We start from the raw sequence: 16,210 nt of genomic DNA on the forward strand, positions 1-16,210 counted from the left end.
CAACATTTATTGGTATATCAAATATATTGGTATATCAAATTTATTTTAATAAATGAATTTATCAAATAAATCTAAATTATAATTTAAAAAAAACTCCTCAGACCAATGACAAATGGAATGTCTATAGCATTCTAAGTTTAACTGAAGAGCACCATCATGTAACATCCCCAATTTAGTTATGGTAACACAGCCTCCAAAAGATGAAGATAATTCCACTGAATTACTGAAGTGACAGTGGGAGCAACTTTTGAATGTTGTACAACTTCTCAACTGAAACCAGTAAGCACGTGAATTATTGCTGTTTGTGACTTAGGGCCTGATGCCCTTACCCTAGAAGAAGTCTGTTATTTTTCACTGCTGGGCATCAAACTAACTTGCTAACTGTTATCATCACTAACTGGAAGTATACAAAGCCTTACATCCAGTTTTACTTTGACTGTCTCTGTTTCTCTCTGTTTGCAGCTATTTGTAGTTACATTTTGGGCATGAAATAGTTACTTAATATTCCTAACATATCCAGTCTATTGGTGTCATGAATTAGATTCTTCTTCCCCCTTCAGTGCAGGAAAAGCACTACAAAACCATTTAACACATTGAGGAAGTAATTATCTCCCAGTACACTGAAGGTGTGAAGGCAACTTCCCAAAGTGACATACAATTCCATGAATGATTAAGCCCTAGAAGAACCCTAGAATAACCTCTACTTCATCTTCCAGTTAAAAACAAAGGAATAATGTCCATTTTAAAATGAAGCAAATTATGGGCATACCTCTTGACTGGAACAGAAAAAAAAATTAGCTTATGGAGCATTCTCAAAATACCTTAATATTTCAAAGTAGTAAGGTGAGGCACTGGACTTAAATGATCAGCATCATCGAGGGTATGAAAATTCTCTATTTAAATCAACCCCTGGTCAACAGCAAGGAAATAACTCAGTTTGAAAACTGGCAATAATTGGATTTTAAAAATTAAATAAATTTTAAAGTTTTAAGTTAAATTTACTTTCCCAATTTGTATAGAAAACAAAGAAAATTGCAATTCTGACTTAATATAGACAATCCAGATACTCAAGGTCATACAATTGCTAAAGTTTTTATTGAACTCAGTTTGGTAGTAGTTTCCTTAAATTCAAATTGTGTCAAAACTACTCACATAATTAGATTTGGTTTATTCAGCTTGTAAATGCAGCAACAGCCCTTTCCCCCCCCCATGAACGCCAGCTGCTCCTACTTTCTGCTTACCTTCTCTCATGCTTTCCATCTCCACTGTGGCTCCTCTATCTCCCTCCGAAGACAGTACAGGTAAGAATTCAGATAACTGGATGTTTCGCCCCCCAAGTTAGAATCTTCTACATCATACATAAGACACGTAACGCAGCTACCTTCTCTTATGTAATAGTGGGGTTGGGGAGGAAACGCACTCTGATCGAAACAGTTTATGTCATTTTACTGTGAATGATCACCAGTTTCAAAACTTCCTCCCTTCAAATATCTGTAACAAATAGAATATATTTCTAACTGAAAGCCTACCTTTACTTAAAGCATGTAAAACTATTTGTACAGCCAATCATTCATACACACACAACACACACACACACACACACACACACACACACATTCTCTATATACCTGAACGGGCTATTTCGATTTCTAATGTGGCAGAGAAACTCAATGTGCTTTTACTTTCTAATCTTCACATCAAATCAAATATGCACGTGTTAAATTCTGCTGTGAGGACTGTGTTACATAAGTTTCCTGTTGGCATCTCCAAACACTTCCCAATATCCTACACAGTGTTACTAACTCTCATTTAGAGCTAAATCTCTAAATTAGAAGGTCCACTAATTACGAACATACCTGAAAAACAATGTAGCAGCCAAAAGACACAACCTTACCCAGCACAAAGTTTTTTTTCCTTTTCTATTTTTCCTTTCCATTGTGTTCTTAAGTAAATAAAAGGCTCGTATATTTTCAACGCCCTTGATCCCTACACAGTAGTGTTAGAAGACAGCTGGACAATCAACTTATTATTTTCCTGAATCTGATACAAAATAGCCAAGTGTGGAGAGGCTTAGAGTAAATTCAACCTCCAAAGAAAATTGTGTCAAATAAAAGCACACATAGCATGCTTTTCCAAATCCAGAAACACTTATTTTGGACATCAATTGTTCTCATTTTCATGTTACCATTTTCTACAACTGTTTCACAGGTACCAGAAATGAGGATACTTTCTACAGTAATATACTACATTCAAAAAGAGAAGCAGTCTTCTACTTTACCTTTTAAAATAAGAGAATCTAAGCCCAATTCTAGAAAAGCAACTTCTGTCAAAAATTTGCTTTTCTGCATTAAGGAAAATAAAATTTCATTGAAACTGTATACTAATCACTTCGGATTTATACACAATTACCATTCTTTATAAGTTGTAGAGCTGTATTTTTATTTTTCGGTCAAATTTGGGAACAAAAAAAGAAAGAACTGTGACCTCAACTAATAAATTACATCTTGAAATATACATGATCTTGTAGTACCCATGTTACTTCCAATGGTAACTGACACGCCCTGAATTGAACTGTGCCAGACAGTCCTATCTGTCCCATCGCTGACCAAACACTGCTTCTCTGTTTCTATTCATTATGTATTATAAGAGGTCCCAACACAGCCCAGTATGCAAGGAAAAAATTACAATTTTTATGACAGCAAAGTGATGCATTCAAGTTCTTTCTTGAACTATATCCCCATCCATGAGCATTAACAGACATTTTTTGATAGCTAAAATTACGTTAGCGGCAAGCTTTTTACTCTAAGAACCTTCGGCACCCTTTCCTGCAGGTTTTCAAAAAACCCTCGTAAAAGTCAGGCACTATTCAAACCTTGCAAACCAAACTCGCCAAGAACCTCGTGCAATTATCTATAACCTTGGCTACACCACCATCGGCCCGAAATTCACGGTCCTGGAGACCAACGCACCAAAATCCCAGAAGAAAGGCTATCTGAAGCCCGAACTGCCGGGCTTCCTCTCCGCCGCCCTCTCTGCCGCATGGAGAAAAGCAAGGGGAGGAGAGGAGTGGAGCGAGGCTCACCAGCTCCGAAGATGCTCCGGTGACCTCTGGCTGCTCGGCGAGAGCTGGACCGGGAAGGCGCTAGTTCTGACGCGGCGGGTCGTGTGGACTATGCCCTTGGTGCATTCCTCGCATTCCTGCACAATCTGTCGCCAGCCGAGGAGCCCGCGGTGCACGTTCCCCCCGGACACACACACCTGCTTATTGCTGCGCCCCGCGCGGCCACGGCCGCCGCGGCGCCTCTACTGCCCGAGCTCGCTGTCGCACTCAGCCAACACGCAGCCAAATCTCAGCCCTACCGCTCACCCCCTCGCTTCCCGCGGGGGAAAAGAAGAGAGGCCTGAGCAGCCCCAGCGGCGGGCAGGGACACTCGTTCCGCCGGAGGGGGGGCGGGTGGGTGGGTGGCGCAGCTCCTCTTCAACTCCTGGCAGGGAGAGAAGGAAGCGGCAGCGCAAGAGGGCAGGCGGGGAAGCTTGGGGCTGGAGAACCGGGAGGGGTGGAGCGTGAGGATAGGCGGTGTGGGGAGAGGGGCGCACTGGACTGGGCGGTGGGCAGGACCGGCAAGGAGCGCGGGGCTCAGAGGGCAAACACAAGACCGTACAGGCAGAAGGGACGTGGGAGGAAGGGGAGGGGGCCAAGAAGCGGGAGTTGGGGCTAGAGAGAGAGGGACGGACAGCCCCGAGGGCTGGAGAAGGCGGGCGCCCAGGGGTGTTGGGGGCGCGGAGCAGAGTGCCAGGCGGGCAGGAGCTGGGAAGCCTCCGAGCAGACGTCCAGGAGGGCTCGGCGTGGCACTCAAGTTTGGGGCTGGGGGCCCTAGATCCAAGAAGGCCAACGTGGGGAGGGGTCGTGCGCGGCATGTAGGGGATACCGGGGCAGAATAATCGCAGGGAAAAGCAAATGGAGGGTGAAACTTGTGCGCCTGCCGGGGGGAGGGGAGCAGGCAGGCTAGTGCGGGCAGAAACACGAGGCGGGGCAGGAAAGCCGAGGCGGCCGCGAGGCGGTGGGGACGGAGTAACGGGAGGGAGGCGCCCGTCCCCGTCTCCCTCCCTCCCTGCCCCGCGCCCCTCGCAGGCAGGTCTTGGCTCCGGCGCGACGGGGCGAGGGCCGGGGGTCTCGTGGGCAGGAGTCTCCGCGCCCTCCCGCGAGCCCGCACACTTACTTTCCAGGTTAGGCAGCAGCCGTCGTCGCTCCGGGGATCAGGAACATCGGCGCCGAGGGGTCGCCGCTGCGGCACCCGAAAAAATTAAAAAAAGTGCCGCGGCCGAGCGACTGCCCGCCCCTCCCTCCCCCTCCCGCCCCCTACCCCAAAGCGGCTCGCCCACCACCCCCGACGGCGGCGGTGGCCAACTTGCCCCTCTACCCCTTGCCCATGGTGCCGCCTCCGCGGCCGGCGTCGACGCGGACTCAGCCCCGGAGCCCCCTCTACTGCCCAGAGGCCGCCGCCGCCCGCCCAGCCGCCAGCCCGCCTGCCCAGCCAGCCCCAGGCTCCCGGGAACGTCAGCACGCCGCCGTCTCCGGACCTGCTCCCTGCCAATCCCATTGGTAGGAAGGAAAAGGCTGGCCCTCCCCATTGGCCCGGCCCTCATATTGAACTGACCAATGGGAACTGAGGTTTCAGGTCGCCATAGAGACCGATGCTGTTAAGAGCTAGAGGGCCTGGAAACGGTGAGGAGTAAGGATGAAGGTATCTCTGGCTTTGGGCGCGGGAGAGGGTGGGGGAAAGAACTACCGGGGGATTCCCGAGTGCTGGCTCTGAAATTGGGGCAGCTTTCGCTTTGCCTTCCTGGCAACAGCAGCTGTGCATGGTAGGGTTTGTCCGTCGCGTCAAAGGCGGGGACAGCTGAGCCACTATACGAATCCTTGAGAGCCTGGGAGTGGGCGTTTCACTTTTCCTGCGACTGGGGAGTCCCTCAGCCTCTGCCCTTTGAACTTTGACATGTGTGCAGCTTCTGCTTCACCAGGTGAGTTTGCACCCCATCCTTTAAATCATTGCTTCTTCCTGACGTCACTGATCCACATGAATTCTACTTGTTCTTCCCAACCACTCCCCCTTCCCTTGGGTGGATCTTGCCTCAAAATTTGGGGTCTAAAGACTTAAAGGAGACCCAAAGATGATTTCCTTTGGATGATATTTTGATGAGGAAACAGGCTGACGTATTGTATGGTGGATGTCATTGAGTCAATGCATGAGATAATGTGTTCCCCGCTTCCCAGAGAAAACCTCTAATCTCTCCATTGAAGGATATGTATTAAACACCAATCTGTGTGTACATTCTGCACTATTAGCTTGACAGGTACATGGTCTTTCCCCTAAGAGTTTACAGGGTTGGGAAAGAAACAGGTGATAGAGTTGATCCTGCATGTCTTCTGATAATTTCACAAGGGAGTAAAGGAAATAGATTACAGTTGATGGATTTTGTTTTCTAGGTACTTCCCAGTTTATCTCTAAATTTGATAAAGAAATTAACTGAGAGATGGAATCACACAAAAAATCTGGAGCTTTACCTACAAGTGCTTTGCTTTCATTTAAAGTCACTTTGTTCTAGTTTGTCAATAGCAATTTTTTTTTGTAAATAACTTTCATATTTAGATACTAGCTATTAAAGTAGGACTTCATGAACATATTAGGCTTTTAAGCATATTGCCTATGATATAATCATTGATATTCTTATGTTCCTTCTTTTTGGTGATTTTGCTATTTTTATACTAGTTTCTTTAGAAAGAAGTCTGTGTTTATGTTATTGCCCTTCAAGTTGGAGGGACCATATTGTGTGAAAATGCTGATAGGATTTTGGAAATTACAAATATTTTGTTGAGAGAAACAGATTAATATGTGTGCAAGCTACATATGTCTAACTACTGTCCTGAATTTTAAGTTGGATAATATGCTTTGCTTTTGGTTTTTATCTTACCATAATTGAAAATTACAAAAATAGATAAGAATTGTTAACCTGGTACATTGATTAGAAAAACATCTTTCAAAAAAAAAAAAAAGAAAAGAAAAACATCTTTCACAATTTGTAGTAAAATTGTACATCGTTGATAATCCTATGCAGGGTTGGACTGTGGAACAAAACAGCTGAACATGAGTGTTCCCCCTAAATATTTCCAGAACTGGGAAGAAATCAGAATTGGAGTGCTGTCTCATGCCTTGCCATCATGGAAATTAGCTCATCATGCTTTCAATTTCTTCCTTTTGCTTTCTTTTTGGTGTTTGTTTATAGGAGAATAGGAAAAGTAAAATGCACATTTTTATAAATAAGACTCATATTTAATGTACTCACAATATACCAATGACTTGGGGTTTTTTTATTTTTATAATCATGGAAGATGTGTTGAGTGGAAAGGAAAACATTAATATTTCCTTTTTCCTTGCCTTAGGCTAGCAAAGAAAGAAGAAAACAAGAACTAACTGATTTTTTTACTCCAGTAATCTTTTCTTTTTGCATTTTTCTCAGATCACATGTTTGATGAGTATTTTGATATTGTGTATTTCATGTTTCTAATGATTAAAATGTTACTAAAATCTACCATGAAAAATGTCCCTTAAGATGTTGTCAATCAACATTATTATTATTATTATTATTATTATTATTATTATTATTGGTAATTCTCATGCTTCAGTGAAAGGTTTCTTTTGAAGTTGCTCCTCTAACAACCAAGCATTGCTGGATAAAGAAATCATTTTGTTCCACTAAAAGTTTATGCTATCCAGACTTGGCAGGGTCTTCACTGATTCTCTAAATTCCTTTCCTCATCAGGAGGGTGATTATCCAGAATACTGATCCAAGGACATTATTCAGGGCACTTCTCCCATATCTGTCCTATTTCTGCTCTCCTCAGGCCTCCACTCTACTTGGTCTTCTTCCAGTTCTGCAAGTGATCTTGCCTCCTACCTGACTGAGGCATCCACCACGAGGTTTCTCAACTTAACTTTCCTAAATCTCAGTCTCAATTTTCACACTTCATCACTTCCTTCAGTCCTGGCTGAGAAGGGTGACAGCCTTCTGTTCCAAGCTCACACTCCACTTGTGCTCCTAAACATTGGCCATCCTCCCACCCCAGAATTTTCCTCCATTGATTATAATTGCTCTCTTAGATCATGTGTTACATCCTCTCCTTCAAAATTTTTTTCTACACCTTACAAATATCTGATCTTTGGAGATCCTTCTCCCTCCATATCCATCTATAGGCTTTTCTTTTCAGCAAGAAACAATTTGAAAGGAATTTCTTGCAGCTTCTATTTTTTCACTACCAATGTTCTGCCCTTGAATACTACTCAAATGATTCTGAAGATTGTGCTCTTTGCCCTCAAAACCCTAACTCTTTTTGCCAATAAAGTTCTCCTCTGCAAAAGTGCCCTTTACTTGCAAATTGCAATGCCTCAATTCCAGATTTCCAGTGAAGAGTAGAAACCATTGTCTCCCACCCCGAGGGTCCATAGACATGCAAATTATTTACATGTGAAGGGGAAGCATTTCACCTGCTAGCCACACTACCTTGGTGGAACTAACTGCTGGGAAATTGAGATAGGAAGCAGGGCCTCTGCTCAGCCGACTGTGGGGGCATCCTCAAGAACAAAAGTAAACAGCAGAAATCCAGGGGAACTTTTAAATTACTGTCTCAGAAAGAAGTCAACCTGAACCTTTCATGATTATGAAAACTTTGTAACTTTCCAATGTTTGTTATTTTCACATTAGCCCATAATGACTAGTAGTGAATAGCAGAGGAAGCAAGGAAAAGAAAGAAGCAGAAACACTGTCTCTTTTCTCATTCTTGGATGCCTATGGAGGAGGTGGGAGCAGTTAAGATAAGAACTCCACAAACACACTGCTTGGGGGTGGGGAGGTGTTGTTTGTTTTTAAAAGGAATGTTAAAACACAGGCAGGTGGCAAATGAGGGAAAGAGAGCAGTGGAATAAACTTGTCCTGGGAGAGGATGCTAGAGCTTAATAATAATTCTACTCAGGATTGCAGAATTGGCTGTATCCCACCTCCAGCACATTCTCTGAATATGCAAATCCTCCCCTGCCTTTAGAGGCCCAGCCAAATAAACCATTAAACCTGTAAAGCCTTTTCTGAAAATTTCCTGATCTTACCTGCCTCTGGAGAGGATGATTTTTGATTTAGTGTATTACCTTGGCACTTAAAACTCTCTACCCCGTGGTATAGTTATATAGCGTATGAGCCTTCTCTCCTAAAGGATCAGATACATGTCATGGTAATGACCTTAGCCTCCATAGTGCCTTGGTCTACTGAAGTGCCTCCCACACTAGGAAAAGCCAACAGTAATGAATCCGTGTAGTCTTTGGAAGAATTTGACTTGCAACAATGAAAAATTAGAATCAGTAATGTTGGGAGGTAATTAGAAAAAGATGGACTAGAGGTTCAGTGTGGAAAAGTGAGGTAATGTATGGCAGAACAGAGTAGAGGTTTCTGCCATGAAATCTGCTAAGAGAGAAAGGTCTCAGATCTCATCTCTATCAGGACCTATCTCTACTCCTCTATGAGGGAGGGGACTTGTGTGAAAAGAACTGGCTGCATGTGCTTTGGCTTGAAGTTATCATATTCAGAGCTAAGGCTATAAAATTCTGTATATTGGGGATATCAGTTGAAACTCAGCTTTGTGAAGCAGTTTAAATAAGGGTTGCCTACATTTTTTTCCATCGAAAGCATCCAGGTTGCTCTGTCTTTTGGAACACCATAGAATCATGCAAATTTAACAACTTCATAAAATCAGAAAGGCATCAAACATCTGGTAAGTATAATAGACATGTTTTCAAGTACCTATATGCATAGCCCTTGAAGTAAGCAGTCCTGCATGCCTCATGACCTTTCATCTGGCCATGGAATCAACCCTGGTGGGGACCCGATACAAATGTAGCCAATCCGTTGGCTGACCATTGACCCATAACCTATACTAATACCAATCAGATTTTTTTCCCCTGGAAATTTGGAAATGAGAGACCAAGTGAGCCAGAGAGAACAGCTGCCTTGGTCCTAATGTTTTCTGGGTTTTTATTCTCCCCATGAAAACAGAATATAATCCTTTTCTTTTTTTCTTTTTTTTTTTTTTTGCGGTACGCGGGCCTCTCACTGCCGTGGCCTCTCCCGTTGCGGAGCACAGGCTCCGGACGCGCAAACTCAGCGGCCATGGCCCAGCCGCTCCGCGGCATGTGGGATCTTCCCGGACCGGGGCACGAACCCGTGTCCCCTGCATCGGCAGGCGGACTCTCAACCACTGCGCCACCAGGGAAGCCCCTATAATTCATTTTTTTATTGTTCCTTGATATTTTAAAAAAATTAAATATACTTGACATATAACGTGTTAATTTAAGGTATACAGTGTGTTACTTTGATACATTTATATATTGCCATATGATTGCCATTGTAGTGATATTTATCACATTACATAATTATATTGCACTATTGTCTATATTCGTTATGCTGTATGTTAGATCTCTATGGCTAATTTGCCACTCATTGCAAGTTTGTAGCCTTAAACATCAATCATATTTCCCTACCCCCATCCCCTCATAACAAGCATTTACCCTGATTTTTAGAAGTTTGACTTTTAAATTTATTTTTATTTTATTATTTTTGACCGTGCCACACGGCATGTGGATTCTTAGTTCCCCAACGAGGGCGCAAACTCACACCCCCTGCATTGGAAGCGTGGAATCTTAACCACTGGCCCGCCAGGGGAGTCCCAAAGTTTGACTTTCTTTAGATCCCACATATAAGTAATATCATACAGTACTTGTCTTTCTCTGTCTGAGTTATCTCACTTAGCATAGTGTGCTCACTTAGAGTAATGTGCTGAAGGTCCGTCCACGTTGTTGCAAATTGTAGGCTGTCCTCCTGTTTCATGGTTGAATAATATTCCATTGTGTATATATACAACATCTTTTTCATCCATTCATCTGCCTGATGGACATTTAGGATGTTTCCATATCTTGGCTATTGAGAACAGTGACGCAATATACATGGGAGTGCAGATATCGCTTTGAGAGATTTGTTACTTATAATCACCCTTAACCCATTCTTTTCCTGTTTTGCCTTTAGTGAGTCTTTGTTGTTTACAATCAACAGGTTTCACTAAAATATTATGCAAATATTTACAACAAAACAAAGCACATATTATGACCATCATATTGGACTATGAAGAGCAACAGTCTAAAAATTTCTAAATTTCTATTCTTTGTTAGAATAGAAAATGAATGATCTGTCTAGTTCCAAATATTGCCAACCTAATTTGGGTAAAAGAGCTTTACTTAGTGTGGTGTCTATTCCTCCCCACTTCCCACAAAGCCTTATATTCCTTAACTCTCAGTTTTCCTCCTTTGAAGTTGGGAGCAAGAGAAGAACTTTGAGAAGAGGAGCAGCATGACTCCTTTTTCAGGGTAGAGTCATTTTACCACACCACTGGTATGGGAAGAAAATATTAGAATTCGTATTATAATTTATACTATTTTTTAGGAACATTTATACTAATTTTTTAGGAAACAGGCTAAAAAATAAGATAGGAAAATTTATCAGAGACACTAGTAGCCCCACAACTCAGGAAAACAGATTCTGAAGTTCCAGTAATTATTGTTTTAATAAAACATCTCAGGAGGAAAACTAGACTCCATCAAAAATTTTTACAGTGTTTTATGTAAAATATCTAGTTTTCAACAAAAAATTATGAGACATCTAAAAAAACAGAAAACTGTGATCCAAATTCAGGAAAATAAGTAGCCAATAGACAGGCTGAGTGAGCCCACTTGTTGAATTTAGTAGACGGGTAATCCAAAACACCTACTATAAATATGTTTAAAAACTTAAAGGAAAAATGACTTAACAAGTGGGGACTCTCAGTAGAGAAATAGAGGTTGTTTTTTAAAAAAAGGAACTAAAGGGAAATTCTAGACCAACAGAAACTATCCAGTATGAAAAACAAATTTTAAAATATTGAGAAAAAATGAACTGAGCCTCAGAAACTTGTGGGACAGCTGTGAGTAAAAGAAGAAAAGGAAGGCTAGAAGGATGTATAAAAAAATATTTGAAGAAACAATGGCCTAAAACTTTCCAAATTTTACAAAAATTTTAATCTATAGATCCAAGAAACACAGTAAATCCTGAGTAGAGTAAACATAAGGAGACCCACTAGTGTGGGTACATCATAGACTGCTGAAAGACAAAGATGAGAAAGTTTTGAAGCAAAAATAGAATAACAATTCATCATATATAAGGGAACCACAATAAAATTAACAGCTGACTTCTTATCAAAAACAAGGGAAACCAGAGGGTGGTGGAAAGACATATTCAAGGTGCTGAGAGAAAAAAGCATGTCAATCAAGTTTTCTTTATCTAGCAAAACTGTCAAAAATGAAGATGACAGTCCTCAAATGAACCTATATTGGAAGTATGCTAATTACTGACAGAACCCATATGTCCACCACCTTTGAGTGAAGCCCAAAGCAAAAGAAGGCAGTCAGACAGATGCAGGGCACCTGGCAAGTCAACAATCTCCATTTGAAAAGCAGATTTTACTCAGTGCCAGCCCTGGAACATCAAATGATCACCACATTAAAATGCTGTTTACAATATTAGATTTAGGGCTTCCCTGGTGGCACAGTGGTTGAGAGTCCGCCTGCCGATGCAGGGGACACGGGTTCGTGTCCCGGTCCGGGAAGATCCCACATGCTGCAGAGCGGCTGGGCCCGTGAGCCATGGCCGCTGAGCCTGCGCATCCGGATCCTGTGCTCCGCAACAGGAGAGGCCACAGCAGTGAGAGGCCCTCGTACCGCAAAAAAAAAAAAAAAAAAAAAAATAGATTTGAAGTTCTCCTAAAATAAATTCAGAGAAAATATGACCTCAGCATTTTTCTTAACTAAAGAGCTCTTTGCTTCATAGAGGTGACCATAAGCTGACCAGAGCAATCGGGAGTGAAAAACAAGCCCTTTCCATCTCTGGGCCACTGTTTTCTTTACACAATAGGTCAGCTAACTGTCATCACAGTTGGTTACAGCTTCTGTGCATCTCTGGGGTTGAGCTGGGGAATCGGGTAAACAGGACCTGCTAGTACATCCTCTTGTCAGGAAACAGAAGTCAAGAACTGCCATATTTTTCTGTAGTTTAATAGAGATTTTTAAAAATAAGAAAAAAATGAAGATGAAAATAGATGCAGAAAAAGCAATTGACAAGATCTAATACCCATTCATGATGAAAATGCTAAAAAAACTAGCACTAGAAGGGAATTTCTTCAATATGACAAAGTGCATTCATGAAAAGCCTACAGCTAACATCACATTTATGGTGAAGGCTGAATGATTTCCCCCTAAGATTGAGAATAAAATGATGTCCACTCTCATCTCTTTAACATATCACTGGAAGTTTTAGCCATTGTAATAAGGAAAGAAAAATAAAAGCATATAGGTTGGAAAGGAAAAATTAAAGCTCTCTTTATTCGCAGATGACATGATCTATGCATGAAAATCTAAAGTATATACAAAAAAAGAGTAATACTAGAGTGATAATAAATTTAGCAAGGTCACAAGATATAAGACCAATATACAAAAATCAGTTGAATTTTTATATGCTAAGAAATAGCAAATTAAAAATGAATTTAAGAAAATAATTCCATTTATGATAACATGAAAAAGAGTATAATACTTAGGAATAAATTTTAGAAAAGAAATATAAAACCTCTGACTATTGATTCAGTGTGATCCCTATTAAAATCCCTATTAGAAATTACAAGCCAGTCTTCAAATGGACAAACATAGGAACAAGAACATCAAAACAACAACAAAGTAGGAGGAATTATAACATCCAATTTCAAAAGTTACAATAATAGAATATAATATTGGCATAATGATAGCTGTTCAGATCAATGAAATAGAATAGAAGGTACAGAAATAAGCCCTTACATTGATGGTCAATTAATTTTCAACAAACTGCCAAGGTAGTTCAATGGGGAAAGGGATGTCTTCTCAAGAAATGCTCCTAGGATAATTTGACATTCATGTGCAAAATAATGAACTTATACTCTTAATTTATACCATACAGAAAAAATAGCTAAATATGCATCATAGACCTAAGAACTAAAATTATAAGATTTCTGGGAGAAGACATAGTACAAAATCTCTGTGACCATGCTTTAGGCAAAGATTCCTTAGATATTACACTATATCATGATCCATAAAAGAAGAAATTGGTAAATTGGACTTTATAGAAAATTGTTTTGTTCTTCAAGAGGCATCAGTAAGAAAATGAAAAGACAAGCCCCAGACTGGGAAAAAATATTTGAAAAGCAGAATCTGATAAAGGGCTTTTGTCAGAATATATAAAGAACTTCTAAACATCAAAAATAAGGCAAACAGGGCTTCCCTGGTGGCAAAGTTGTTAAGAATCCGCCTGCCAATGCCGGAGACATGGGTTCGAGCCCTGGTCCAGGATGATCCCACATGTCATGGAACAACTTAGCCCATGCGCCACAACTACTGAAGTCCATGTGCCTAGAGCCCGTGCTCTGCAACAAGAGAAGCCACCATAATGAGAAGCCCGTGCACCGCAGTGAAGAGTAGCCCCCGCTTGCCGCAACTAGAGAGAAAGCCCACGCACAGCAACGAAGACCCAACTCAGCCAAAAATAAATAAATAAATAAATAAGTTCTTTTAAAAAAAAGGCAAACAAATCAATTTTTTAAATGGACAAAATATTTGAATAGATATTTCACCAAAAAGTTATACAAATGGCTAATAATCAAATGAAAAGATGTTCAACATCATTAGGGAAATGCACATTAAAACTGCAATACAATACCACTATACAACTACTAGAATAAGTATAAGGCAGAAGATTGACAATACCAAGTGATTACAAGGATGTGGAAAAACTGTAACTATCATAGATTGCTGGTTGCTGTACCCACTTTGGAAAACTGTTTGACAGTTTCTTTAAAATATAAACTTACCATATGATCCAGCAATTCTACTTCTAGAAATCTCGTCAAGAGAAATAAAAACATATGTCCAAAGACTTTTTACATGAATTATTACAGTAGTATCTGTAATAGGGAAAAACTGAAATAATTCAAATGTCCATCAAATAATGATGAGATAAAATGCTGTGTAATGGAATGCTATTTAACAATAAAAATAATGAACTACTAATACATGTTACAATATGGATAAACCTCCAATATATTATGCTAAGAGGAAAAAATCCAGCCACAAAAGACCACACTTCCAAAAAAGGAAAATAGAGACAGAAAGCAGATTGGTGATTACCTTGTGCTGGGATGGGAAGACTGATTGCAAGTGGTTATGACAGAAATTTTTCAGGTGATTGAAATGTTCTAGAACTAAATGGTGGTGATGGTTGTACAACTATACATTTTTTAAAATCTTTTATTTTTAAAATTTATTTTTGGCTGCGTTGGGTCTTTGTGGCTGCACACAGGCTTTCTCCAGTTGGCGGTGAGCAGTGGCTACTCTTCGTTGTGGTGCATGGGCTCCTCATTGCAGTGACTTCTCTTGTTGCGGAGCATGGTCTCTAGGCGCATGGGCTTCAGTAGTTGTGGCACGTAGGCTCAGTAGTTGTGGCTCGTGGGCTCTAGAGCACAGGCTCAGTAGCTGTGGCGCACGGGCTTAGTTGCTCTGTGACATGTGAGATCTTCCTGGATCAGGGCTCGAACCCATATCCCCTGCATTGGCAGGCAGATTCTTAACCACTGTGCCACCAGGGAAGCCCTACAACTATACATTTACTAAAAATAATTGTACTGCACACTTATAATGGATGTATCTTTATGGAATGTTAGATCTCAATAAAGCTATTACAAATAAAAACATTTAAAAATGGCATAAGCACATCATCTTAAAACTCTCATATATGAGCGCTTAGTAAATTTGGAAACAATTTTCTAACACGATTGAAAATCTTCCAAATGCATTTCAGTGGATTTAGGCCCCATTTGTTAAATGTTAAAGGGAAAAAAAAAAAAAAGAAAAATGAAAAAAACTTTACAAGGAAAATGATATCAGGGAAGTCAGAAAATTACTCGAGAAAAATACTGAGCTGCAACCCTTGTATAATTAGTGGATGAAATTGAATTTTGAGTATCATAATTGAGTACATGAAGCCAATTTTGCACTTCTTCCATATCTCATTGTGGTATCTATTTTAACTATTATAGTCCTTATAGCTAAGTATGGGAATAAACTGACCTTAGACTTTGAACCCTCTATGATCCAGTATTAAACCAAGATTTTCAAGGTAATACATTTTCAATCACATAACTCTCACTAAAATCTACTAAAATTATCAATACTATATTACCTTTTTTGTATTTATGGATTTCTCTGTATTTGTGTTTTACAATTTACATGTTACGATAATATTATACTTAAAGAATTTATAACAATAATTTTATATGTATTTGCAAAAAATGCTTATTAATGGAGGGTGTGTTGGAGAATGTTTAAGGACCTTAGTTTTAGTAGAATATCTTTAAAGCGTACATTCTTTCCTTCCTGTTTTGGTTTGTTTGCTTTGTTTTTTTAGTTTTTCTCTCCTGTCTTCCACAGGTAGTAGAAATAAGTCTTTGGAAGATGACATTCAAATCTAAACTTTTGATGTTTTGTCTTAAAGATCACTCAGATCATTTGTCTCCAGTAAATCACATTTAAATCTCTAACATCATTAGAGATGCTGATCATTATTGTCATCCAACCTGGGAGACGTCAGTGAAGTCTTGGGTGGTACTGAGACAAGTATTATTCTTTTGACAGATCCAAATGACTTGAAAGTGAGAAATAAATAACAACACAATGGAAAGAAAGCAAAGGAAATTGCTGTAGAGAATTTGAGAAAAGAAAAAAATTCCACCCACACAGAATTAATGCATTTTTATGATCAATAGAAAACCTGATTTCAAAATCCTAGGCTTTCAGTGATCTATTATTTAGCACTGGAAATGTCACTTTTTCACTGCCTCTGCCCCACATCTATGAAAATGAGACAATATACTTCTCCATTCTTAATACACTTCTCTATTCTCACCTTTTTTAAACTTAAAAAAATGTAAAATACGCAAACTTCTGAATTTTTAGTATGAGCATGCTACTGTACCTATAGCTGACCATAAACACAAGGGTCTTTG

At 40.3% G+C, this 16,210-nt stretch overlaps 2 protein-coding genes across 7 annotated transcripts in view; one reads left to right on the plus strand and one right to left on the minus strand.

Moving 5' to 3' along the window:
* Nucleotides 1-4,372, minus strand: part of PKP4 (plakophilin 4) — a 250,469-nt gene extending 246,097 nt beyond the window's left edge. For 3 of the 5 annotated variants that reach the window (XM_060302413.1, XM_070045981.1, XM_060302420.1), the window contains exon 1: nt 1,242-1,260. In XM_060302413.1, coding sequence (XP_060158396.1) covers nt 1,242-1,260 — 19 coding nt within the window. Of the gene's footprint in view, nt 1-1,241; nt 1,261-3,082; nt 3,486-4,220 lie in introns of those variants that run through there. The other 2 variants (XM_030852713.2, XM_030852714.2) reach the window with 2 other exon arrangements.
* A 71-nt stretch (nt 4,373-4,443) lies between these two features.
* CCDC148 (coiled-coil domain containing 148) overlaps nt 4,444-16,210 on the plus strand; it is a 480,287-nt gene continuing 468,520 nt past the window's right edge. For both annotated transcript variants that reach the window (XM_060302422.1, XM_060302421.1), the window contains exon 1: nt 4,444-5,022. In XM_060302422.1, coding sequence (XP_060158405.1) covers nt 4,998-5,022 — 25 coding nt within the window. In that variant the 5' untranslated portion in view covers nt 4,444-4,997. The remainder of the gene's footprint in view (nt 5,023-16,210) is intronic.

This window comes from Globicephala melas, chromosome 7 (assembly GCF_963455315.2).
Source record: "Globicephala melas chromosome 7, mGloMel1.2, whole genome shotgun sequence".
Lineage (NCBI taxonomy): Eukaryota > Metazoa > Chordata > Mammalia > Artiodactyla > Delphinidae > Globicephala > Globicephala melas.